The 12,107-nt window shown below is 40.9% G+C and overlaps 1 protein-coding gene across 1 annotated transcript; it reads right to left on the bottom strand.

The window, feature by feature from the left end:
* Window positions 1–2,967: 2,967 nt before the first annotated feature.
* Window positions 2,968–11,517, bottom strand: dlat (dihydrolipoamide S-acetyltransferase (E2 component of pyruvate dehydrogenase complex)). The gene is made up of 14 exons (XM_079248258.1): window positions 11,113–11,517; window positions 9,356–9,457; window positions 9,131–9,255; window positions 8,904–9,057; window positions 8,280–8,406; window positions 7,898–8,079; window positions 7,384–7,525; window positions 7,185–7,258; window positions 6,863–6,967; window positions 6,433–6,540; window positions 6,196–6,314; window positions 4,422–4,584; window positions 4,105–4,241; window positions 2,968–4,015 (listed from the first exon to the last, which is right to left on the bottom strand). The coding sequence occupies exons 1-14, from the start codon at window positions 11,365–11,367 to the stop codon at window positions 3,886–3,888; spliced, it is 1,923 nt and encodes a 640-aa protein (XP_079104384.1). The 5' UTR covers window positions 11,368–11,517; the 3' UTR covers window positions 2,968–3,885.
* Window positions 11,518–12,107: the final 590 nt, after the last annotated feature.

Genomic DNA, 12,107 nt, shown 5'->3' with positions numbered 1-12,107 from the left:
TGGCCAAATACTATGATCCAGATCAGGAAAAATTAAGGGATCTTTTGTATTTTCATTCAAACATATTAATATATAACACAACAAACACCATGTATAGTCAAAACACTGTAGATTCATTATCAGTGTATCTTCTATGAACGTACACATTTAAAATAAATGTAGGACTATAACATAATCACAATGAAGGTGAAATGAGCTGCTTGGCTGATGTCTGTGTTTTCTGAGTGCTTTTATAGTTCTTAAAGAAGAGTGTTATATATTTGTTCCCCCTGTTTGATTTTGCTAACCTTGATCAGCTTCTAAAACATGAAAACTGGATGGATTAATCCGCTTCAGGTTACTGTAAATCATCCACATCAGATTTCATTCAACAGAAATGTCAAGTTAATCCATTTTAAATGACAGTGATCTCTGACGTTCTTCGGTTGTGTTGCAAACACCACTTGTTTGCCATTTTCATGTGAATTTCATCTTTCTTCACTAAAACCCCTGATATTTGATTAAATCATAAAAGACTGAAGTGGTCTCCTTAACTGATGGCAAACTACATCTGCAGTTTGCTTATCATGGAGGAAAAGGTGTGTATGTTGACAAAAAAAAAAACTTTATTTTGGAATATATAAATAAGCAGTGACAATTCAATGGTTGTCTGCTGATTTTCCTTCAGCTTTATATAAGATGCAGCCTCATATCTCTATTGATCTGCTGCCTCCTCGTTTCCTTGCCTGGATTCGTTTTTTTTCTGCTGTTTTAAACTTTGACATGATTGAATTCAGAAGGTTTATTATTATTATTATTATTATTATTACCACAGCCTAGGCAGAGGTCATGTATCCGGTGGCATTAGTCAGTTTGTCTGTTATCACCATGACTCGAAAGGTTATGGACAAATATTGATGAAATTTTGAGGAAACAGAGGGAAAAGTACTACATGCTGTGTATAAACTTTCTTTTTGTTTTAATAATCAGTCATAATGATCAGCACTGGAGGCTAATTGTGTTTACCAACATGCTGAAGGACCCTTCAGCGTGTGGAAGAATCAAAAGTGACCTTCCAGTTGGAGTAAAACCCATAGGCACTAAAACACAGCCGTACCACCCACCATACACTGATTATTTCACTCATCACCACTAAAACTGATAACTTGATTTACTTTATTTTATTACCTCCGAGAAGGAGGTTATGTTTGTGCCCATGAGTTTGTTTATCTGTTTGTTAGTAACTTCATGCAAATCTAAAAGGTGGATTTTTTGTGATTTTTTTTTTTATTTTTTAGACTAACTTGGATTGAATTCAATACTGGGAATGCTCTGGAAGGAATTGTGGACACAGGCATATTGCAAAGCTTTCTCCACATGACGGGTGGAAATGAGATTCATGGTTGAGGTCTGAGCTTGCTGAGCACTTTTCTAGTTACTTTTATTTATTTGTCTGTTTTGGAGCTTTTGCTATAAATGTTTATTTTTACACTTCTTTGCCTGTTCTTTATTTAAACCGGATGGCTGCTGCTGTAACAGGAAAATTCCCCTTACAGGAATTATTATAGTACTTATCCATCCATCTACTTTAACTTAGTCTAAAACCCAACTTGTCCATGCCAGCAGAGACTCAAATCGTAGTCATTTGTGGATTCAAGGCAATGATGAAAGATTTAAGTCTGGTGAAGAAATGTTCAAACAAGTTTTTGACACGAGCAGCAAGTCATGTAGTGATAAGAAGGTCCTCCAGTTATGATCTGTAGGCTAAACAAATTCCAGTCAGCCGCCTTTTGAGGGATTTACATAAATGTGTTTGTGACTCACTTAAGTTGATCTGCTTGCTAAGTTCTCTTGTGATAACTCCAGTATGTTGAGCTCGCTACAAAAAGTGACGTTCTGGCTCCCAGTTATGCCACAAGGGACTAAACTTAAGCCAGTCAACACGTCAGATTTAATGAATTTCAAACAGTAGTACAAGCAAACAGTTTCACACATGCAGGTGTAGCAAGTGCAGCCATAAAGTACGGCGATACCTGGAAAAACAAGTGGACTTCACAGCTGTGGTGCAGTCTGGCATCACATTAAAGAAAAAACGAGTTCCAAATGTAGATAAAGCCAGGTCAGAAAATCAGGATTCTCCAAGCGATGTGGCACAGCAACATGTGCCCTTTTCAAAGTTTTCGCACTTGACCTTTGTGTCAAGTCCCTGTCACCAATAGCAGCTGTTTCACTTTTCCTCCTGCAGTTTGTTTGGACTCCTGCCGTCTCTCTTCTCCGACTATCACGTTACTAAGGTGATGGCAGAGAGGGAGTTAGTCATTGCCCTTTCTGTCTCACTGTTGTGTACAGCCGCAGCTATGGATCGCCGCGGTTTTCTCTGAGTCAGTGTCACCAGGTGTTCTCACGGCAGCTTCCTCTCTGCTTTCTGTGAACGGTAGTCTGTGTTGTGCTTATCTGTTTACAGTGTGACAGGAGGAAATATATATTCACCCTGATGATGATGATGATGGCTTGTTTGTACCAGCCTACCACCAGGTGCCAGACTTACATTAAAGAGCTTTTTGAAGCCTGGGGGGGATAACTTTCTGCCACTCAACATCCAGAACCAGACATGACAATCAGCGCTTCATTAAAACTTACTTCTATAGAACTGGAGTAAACTGAACGGGAACTACTGACCAGATGATGGAAATGCTGAACAATAAATATAAGACCAGGATCTACAACAGCTGAAGCAGTAGTGTTTGTGCATCGTTTTGTTTTGTTTTTTTTAAAGGTCCAAACCAAAAGAAGAAAGGTAAACAATCTGAACCTTTACCTGAGTGTCACAGATTTGTTTTGTCTGGTTGTTTGGAAGGTCGAGTGAGGGCTGAAATCCAGTCCCAGCACAGATAAAAACTGGTGGAGGAACTAGCCAGTTCAGGCAAAGTTTGCTTAAAATACATCTTCCTTTTGCAATCCAAAACCAAGAAGCTTTTGAACACAAGGTCAAATCTCCCAATTTATTCAAACAACATAAACATCCAGCACCAGCCTTGTGCGTTTCAGTTGCGACATACAGAATATTTCTGAGACAAGAAAATGAAAAAGACAGAGGACAGAAAATTGGCTTAACCAATCAGTATTTGTTGGAAGAGTCTGTAATCATTCAGGACGATACAGTTTTTAACTGTATGGTGAGATCTTCACGGAGCTTGGTTTTTCCAACCAAACAGCTCACCACCATATACATAATATACAGCACTGTGTTCATCCACAGTGAAGAATATACACGCTGTAGCATTAACCCGCAGAAAATGCACCAAATATTTTAACTGTGTATGGCAGTCGAAAAGGGATAGGTGTGTGTGTGTGCATTTGTGTGGTTCTATACTGTGTTCAAGTCGGCATTAACTTACTTTAAGCTCCATCATCTTGCCTGGAAACAGACAAAATCGCAACAATTGACTCCAAACGACTGCGAAAAGCAGCACCTCCCATCGTGTCATCATGTTCACACTAAGTTACAGATTCAAGTGTGTAGAATTACACAAAAACACACACACACAACCAATAGGATAAATGTTCTTGCTGGGTGGACATGTAACACTTCCCTTTCTAAAACATTACCAATGTTGTAGAGACATATAGCCGGTTTCTATTCTAGGATAAATTATGTCTAATCTTGGTCTCTCATGAGACGGGGCCACAATAAATAGAATGAGTGAGACAGTGAGACAAGAGAAAGACTGAAGGGAGAGACAGAAAGAAGACAAGTAAGTGGAGTGAGTTCTGCCTTTTCCCCTTCAGGTTTCCTGGGATTGACCTGGTGGCAGATCAGCCAATCACAGGAAGATCCAGACACATCAGATCTCTTCAATGAGGGGCCTCTGCTTGTTGCTGCCGTTCCGTGGCTTTACAGTCTCATCACAACAACATGGTGACGGGTTTCTCTAAGAACTTGCGGAACTCTGCGAGCCATTGTGCGCCGACCGCCCCGTCCACTACCCGGTGGTCGCAGCTCAGGGTCACAGACATCATGCTGGCTACGTCGAACCTGCAAAACCCAAATACACATTACACATTTATAGATGTGCGTTTTGAACAGCGGCAAGCTTATTAAAACACTTCTGGTGTGAAACAGACCCTCTCTCGTTGTCAGCGGGCATCAGACGTTTCTCTGAGCCTCCCACAGCAAGGATGCAGGCCTGAGGAGGGTTGATGATCGCTGAGAAGTTCTTGATACCAAACATCCCTAAGTTTGAGATTGTGAACGTTCCTCCCTGGTGATGATAATAAAAAAGTATGAATACATTTAGTTTATATGAAGGCATTCCCATTTGCTGCTTGACTTCTTGTTCATTAAATGGATGGAAGGATGGATGGCTGGATGGATGATCAAGCAATCTAACTTGAAGATAAAATAGGAGGAGAGCTACAAACGGCAAGATAACGTGTTGTACCTGGAACTCGTGAGCCTGCAGTTTGCCGTCTCTGGCTTTGACGGCGAGAGTCGACACATCTGAGCTGATGGCAGCCAGGCCTTTGGTGTGGGCGTTAAACACTATAGGAGTGATGAGACCACTGGGTGTGCTCACAGCGACGCTCACATCCACCACATGGTTCCTGGAAAATGTTAAATGAGTCAATAAAGACCACAGCACAGTGATGTGGTTCAAACAATGTGGTTGTTATAGTTTGAGTAGAACTTGTGTGCTTTGAGTGCCCTCTGCTGTCTAAAATGTGAAACAACAATCAGAGACCAATATCACACAGACTTAGTTATGACTGGTAACAGCAGAGTTGTCCCTCTCTTTGGGTGGGCCTCTCTTTTATTAAATTACTTTATGAACTATGGAAGAAAGGTGTCTTTAAACTCCGGTCACACAAGCTTTAATAGAAGAAAAAAAAAAGTGACCATGGAAATCAGAAAGCACCTCATGAACTCCGTGTACAGAACTCTGGTCCTCATGGGCCGCAGTCTTCGCTGCTTCTACACATCTGGTTCATAGTCAGTGGTTCTGCACTGCGACTCATCAAAATCAAGAAGAGAAAAACTGAATAGTTGCATGACTGTGTCCCTCGAGGAAGGAGGAAGGAGATGGCTCCAAATAGTTGGAGGATCTCACACATGTACATCCATGTTCCATGGGGCAAATCTGAGGTTTTTACAGCTGACAACAGTATTTCAACCTGTAATGTCCAAACTTCTCTACACACACATCATAGTCCTTGCTCAGATGTCAAAAAGTTGCCAGTTTTCAGTGATCACCTACCCTAATTTTTGTAACCAAGACTCACATTTTAATGAGCAGACTGGTGTGTGCGGATCAAATCGCAACCTTTTCTTTTTTTTTTTCCATCTATTTCCATCTACATAATGGTTTAACTTGTGTTTCTTTATGTAGTACAGACAGATCACGTCATGAGACAGAACTCTTTGTCACGGCAAAAATTAGCCCACAACTTTGCACACATCCAAAGCAATACACACACACACACACACACACACACACACACACACACACACACACAAATGAGGAGTAAAAAGGAACATAGTGATGGGACTGCAGTGAAACTGAATCAGTGTGAAACAGAACTACAAGTATCTTCCAGGCGTGACAGAGTTTAACTCCAATCAGCAGAGAAAAATTAATTTCAGTGTTAAAGCTGATATTCATACTAAATAAAAACATTTATTTATTTATTATTTATGGGGTCAATGAAATGTGGAAACAATTTGAACTAAGAAGACATCTGTGATTTATGTTACAAACTGTACACAAGATTATTTTCAATGACCTTCTTTAAAAAACAACAAAAAAAACCAACAAAAAAAAAAAAAAGCCTGGCTGCAGAAAGAACATTTATGCCAAAATGCTTTCGGCCTCAGCTGGGGTAGTATCAGAAGACTTACACACAGTTTTATCTACAATGGAATGGTGTCAATTTAACCGTTTTCCTTTTGGTTCTTTGTCGTGTGAGTCCTTGTTTTGTTACAGTTGTTTTTAAAGATATAAAACATCCAATCTGTTTTCTATAAGATGCTAACTGGAACTTCATTTTCTGTTGTGTATTCAAGTTAGGATGAAAACGTTGAAATTTAGGCAAGAGAGAAAAAGTTAAAAAGACAGAAACACTGAACATGATCAATAACTCCCAAGACAGCTTGTTATTAGACCTGACTAGTTATTAGACCTGAACCACATATAGATGTGTTCATGTGTGTTTACTCACTGGCGAATGACTGTTTCCAACCAGGAGGAGTTGCACTCGGGAACCTTGAGGCAGGCCAAAGCGCTTGCTTTGATGATAAAGTCATTCACACTAAGCTTGATATTCTGGGCTTTAACCTCCTGCAGAGATGATAAGAGCTTGTTCATTAGTCACAGCAAATAATTATCTTCATTCAGCAATTTCAAAATGTGTCTGCTCTTTCAGTCCATTACACATCCTTTCACAAGCAAAACTCACCTCATTAAGCTCTTTTCGAAGCTCGAGCACTTGGTCCATGTTGACATCTACAGACAGATAATAGTGGGGGATGGTTTGCTTGGACTGCATCAGCCTCTGAGCAATAACCTGCAGGAGAGGCAAACATATGCACCTCAGCTTTGATCATAAGTGCATCGCAGAGAGGAATGAGGAGTGCTGGTCAAGTCTTGTCTGACAAATGGAGTACCATTCTGCGGGGCAGAATGCAGACGCACAAGTCAGACAAATTATGTTATGTTTGGATGGGTTAGGCTGGAATAATTTCATCATGCTGGGATGCTGGCTCAAAAGACAATAAAGAATGCGGACTGTGAAGAGTAGCAGCCCGTCTTGAACTTAGACCTGTCTGCGGGAAAAGGGGGGAAATTCATCAGGGACTGCAAAAAGTCAGGTGTGTATTTGCTCTCACCTTGCGGATGTTGCTGATAGGGATGTCTGTGAAGGTGCCAGCAGGAGCTGCAGCGGGTGTGGGAGCAGCTGGGGCAGCAGCTGGAGTGGGAGCTGCAGCTACAGCCTGCCAATGGAAGGGAGTTAATTGGCACAGAAAAGAACTGCAACACATATTTAGGTACATAAATATAAAATTATGTCCAATAAACAGCCATGAACCAAAATAGATTAAATATGCAGTTAATTATTCATAATAAAGAATGTTGTGGACTGTTGTTGTTAATGATTTTTATAAGACTGAATTTCCGTTATTGCTAGGTAACGGTGCGGGCGTCACTCACCGGTGCAGGCACAGCCTTTGGTGGAACAAAGCTATCTATGTCTTTCCGGGTGATGCGCCCATCAGGACCGGAACCTGACCATAAAAAACATTTTGACAAAATGATAATGCATTGTTGTCTTTCCAAACCCCTTCATCTAGTATTTCATCGGATGTGCTGAATGTTCTTGATCTTAATCACAGGCATCTTTGTTACGCACCGCTAACTTGTGCCAGGTCAATACCCTTCTCAGCAGCAAGTTTCTTGGCCAGGGGGCTGGCGAACACCCGACCCTTCCTGGGTGCTGCTGGGGCAGCAGCTGCTGGAGCCGGGCTGGGAGTTGCAACAGTTGGAGCTGCCGCCTACAAAATAAACATTAAACACTCTTAATGCATAAACTTGCAGGTATTTCTGTAAAGCTGCTTTCAAACATGGACACACAGTGTACAGTTTGTGTATTCATGTTGCATATCCTGTGAGACTAAAGCCATTATTGTAGTGTTGCACTGCTGTTTTCTCATTAGTGATGCTTAATGTTTAGGAAGAAATCTGCAGCAAGCCAGTGAATCTGAAACAATATAAACTGCAAATCGACTGATGCAGTCAGCATAATCCCATTTTCAAATCCACGTGACGTCATGACACCAAATGCAACAGAGGCAGACATTTGTGTTTTCATATAGCTCCTGCATGTAATGTTTAGATATTTCAGGACGGCAGACTGAGTGTCTCACCGGTGCCGGAGCAGGAGGTGGTGTGGAGACCTCACCCACTCCTGTCTCAACGTAATCCTTGAAAGCAGCGATGTCACTTTCTTTTTCCACAATGATGCACAGCGGTGTTCCCAGAGGAACATCTCGCGTTCCCTCTGGCACCATAATTTTTGCCAAGTACCCCTCTTCCTGAACCTCGAAGCCTACAAGAACACACATTAAAGGAAGTGACAACATTTTGCTTTCTTACAGTTATTTGGCAGAACTGGCATTGTTTTGAATTAAGATGGGGGACAAAGTGAAATCAATAATCAGAACTTTTTTTTTATTTCTATGAATAGTTCAGTCAAAGTTGGTCTGGAGGATTACTCCTCCTGTTTAATAGTTTGTTTAATAGATTTACCTATTGTAGCCTTGTCTGTTTCGATCTCAGCCAGCAGATCTCCTTCACTCAGCTTCTCTCCGACTTTCTTCTCCCAGCGTTGCACCGTTCCCATCGTCATGGTGGGGGAGAGTGCAGGAAGTGCAATCTATAACAAACAGATCAAATACAAACTATATCAGCAGAAGAAAAGAAATAAACTACAAAAAGAAAAAAATAAAGCCAAAATAACTGAGCTTCTCAGAACAGACTTGACAAAATCTCTCATATTAAATGATGAAATTACTTGATTTGAATAGGTATTTTTTTTGTTTTTGTACAGACAAAAATTTGCAGGGAAAGTAGACCATTTAAATCCAGCGAAAAATAGGCCTTCCAAACTGGAAATATAAATAAAATTACAACTGTATTATAAAGTCTATAGAAACTGTATTAATCCACATAAAGGAACTTGTTTGAACAAAATGCTGACTTCATAGGGGCACAGAATAAACCATTTATCCCAGTAACACAAATGCCACCTCACATACAGAGAATCTACCCTCATCAAGCTGAAACTATGACTGGTGACTGCTATTACTGTAAACAAAGTTTGCATCACCCTGCCACTCCTCATACACACCACATATAAAAGGTAGTGCCTACCTTCATGTGTGATGGGTAAGAGCTGCCTGGGGCTGCAGGAGCAGCAGCAGCAGCAGGAGGAGGTGGTGGTGTAGAGGCAGCAGGTGAAGGAGCAGCACCAGCAGATTTGAGTGAGTCCAACGTTACATCCTTAAAGGCTGTGATTAGGTCTGGGCTGCAGGGGAGAATACACAGCCAATGAAAACCTGCAATGTGATCAAACATGGATATAAACAAAGTTCACTGACTTGTCAACGGTGATGCAGATTACTGATCCAACAGTGACATCTCTGGTCCCTTCAGAAACCAGGATCTTTGCCAGATAGCACTCCTCCAGCATCTCAAAACCTACAGTTGCTTTATCAGTCTCTACCTACAAGAATAAGATAAAAAGGTTAAAAAAAACAAAAAACAAATAAAAACTCTGAAACACACACAGACAGGCACACACACACAACCACGCAGCTCCAAACCTCAGCGATGAGGTCACCCTCGCTGATTTTATCGCCTTCCTTCTTCTCCCAGCGAGCAATTGTCCCCGTCTGCATGGTGGGTGAGAGTGCAGGAAGCTCCACCTGATGAGAAGAAACAGATTCAAGGAGTTCAAGAATGAATGAGTCATCTTCACTGGGCTTCAAAGCAGATTATTACAAGCACTATCAAATGTCAGGTTTCAGGTACAACAGCTACATCTCAATATCACCTCATTCCACTGCCCAATAAATGACCCAGAGTAGATTTCATCACATCTGTGTACTTTATGGTAGCTAATAATGCAGACTTGCCTCTAATAGCAGAGATAAGCCTGAGCTACCAGCTGCAAGGAACTAAACAGAAACTAGTATCTAAATACATTCAAACTAGAGAAACAAGTGGATTGGTATTAAACACTATTAAAAAAGCGTGTAGCTTACTTAAACGGTGCATAGTGCATATTTAACAATATTTATGTTCCGTACGCATGAATGATCCATTTGTGATCCCATAAAACAGCAACGATTTCAAAGTGGAGCCTTCTTTACAGGCCACATTCTGCCAGATTAAACTGTATGTGGCCTTGAAGCTGTAGATAGCCGCAAATGTGTGTTATAAAGTGAGGAAGTAAACACCATTTGGGAAGTTTTTGTTCCTTTTGGCAGAGGAATCTTAACATTGTCAAAAAATGTTAAGTTGCAGTTTGAAGATTAATATATGGTTGCACGTAATAAGTACAAAAATGTAAAAAAGTATCAAAACTGGTTTAAGCTCACAAGGTTGTTTCTCTATCCAAAATGCTGGGAATACAACATTTTCAAAAAGCCATTCTGGACCACTAAACTTGCACATTTACATATTCTGGTTAAAAGTTATAAATGTGAACCATGCTCTCTGTAAAGGTCAAGTGGTTACTTTTGACTCGCTCAAATAGGTTATCCTCAGTAGCAATATCTGGAGTTAACACCATCATGTAAAATAGTCTTATTGTTGAGTAGATACATAATGATCCAACAACACTGAAGAGCAGTGTTGTCAACAAATCATTTTCTCTTTTTCCTTTTTCACATATAATCTATGAAACAGAGACATACTGTAGAACCTCTTCTTCGGTTTAACAATGAAATTACTTTCGGGGCGAACACCTTCAGTTATTTTGGATAGAAAGATCACCTAACACCATAGGAAGATTTATATTAAAACATTAACACTAAGTAAACTGTAATGTAGTGGCATAAATTAACATCAAACTGGAAACATGGGAAACAAGGTGTTTTCTGAACCTCATGTTACAGTATTCTATAACAGCCTTTTCAGTGTACGAGTTATTACTTCCATGCATGGCCGGATTATCCAATAGGCATTATGGGCACAGGCCCAGGGGCCCACGCCCACATGGGGCCCACGTAGGGCAAACACCAGCATTTTGGACATGAAACAAAATGTAAATAAAAGCCAAATAGTTACACCACAGTGTCTAGTGTTTTGCTAGTGGCACCATTAGCTGAGAGATGTTAGAAATGTCGTTTCCCAGTGTATCATTCACAATTTTTACAATGTTGGTGTGGGGAAGAGGGGCCCCTAAAACACTCTGGGCCCTGGGGCCTGTGCACGTTTAATCCGGCCCTACTTCCATGTATTGCATCTCTGTGTCGTACCAGACAGCCTCAGTGTGGAGTCAGCCCTGGAGGTCACGCTCGCTTTAGCCGTGAGGATGGGTGTCATAGCAACCTGAAAGCCGGTGAGGTTACGTTACCTTCTGGTGCGGCGGCAGGCTGTAGAAACGGTGGCTCCGACAGGCGCCTGTCAGCTGGGGATACCGCAGCAGAGTTACTCTATGAGTGAAGCCTGAACCAACAGACACAGCTCGGGACCCTGCGCCGCAGTGAAGCCGCCTCAGACAGCAGGTTCCCGGCGCGAAGCGAGAGCCGAGCCCAGCAGGCCCCGCCGGGAGGACACGGGGACAGGAGAGCCCGGTGGACGGCCTGAGCCGCAGGATTAAACGAAGCATTTCGCAACGGTTGTAACACTATACAAAGCTGTTAAATAATGTATATGCCTTACACCAGCATCAGAAATAAGCTGGCACTGACTGTCTCTATGCACCGAGAACCAGCTCGTACTTACTCCTCACTTTCTAATGACCTCCCCCTGTCCAAAACACGGCGCTTTACGGCTCTACTGGAGGACCTGCCGTCACTTTGCAGGAGCTGTCGTAAATCCCGGCGTACAAGCATCAAACAAATAGACACAAATTTCTTTCAAAACGAAATAGAAAGAATAATAACATATTAAAATGAAAAATGCGAACACCATTTTATAAAATTTCATTTATAGCTTTATGTGTCGATTAAGGAAATCAAAAAATGTAATATTAATGGTTATGACTGAGCAAAAATTAAGTGACACAAGGTATTTCTCCTGTTTTTGGAAGCACTGGAATGAATGTCTGTCTCTACGGACGTTTTTATAATTATTATGTATGTATATATATATATATATATATATATATATATATATATATATATATATATATATATATATATATATAGTTTATATGTCTATACATGAATATGTTTTTTTCTTTTCTTTTACTATTAATTGCTAATATGGACCGATGTGTCTGGAATAAAGATTATTGAATATCGAATAAACTATGCCCGAACTGCAAGGTTAAATTTGACTGCAACCCCGACAGAGACCACAAGGTGGCAGTAAACACAAAATTCAGTTTTCGGTTTTTCTTTTGAA

The sequence above is a fragment of the Telmatherina bonti genome (assembly GCF_933228915.1).
Source record: "Telmatherina bonti genome assembly, chromosome: 10".
NCBI classification, from domain to species: domain Eukaryota; kingdom Metazoa; phylum Chordata; class Actinopteri; order Atheriniformes; family Telmatherinidae; genus Telmatherina; species Telmatherina bonti.
Note: the sequence above shows the minus strand (reverse complement) of the source record. Positions and strands in the feature narration are given on the sequence as shown.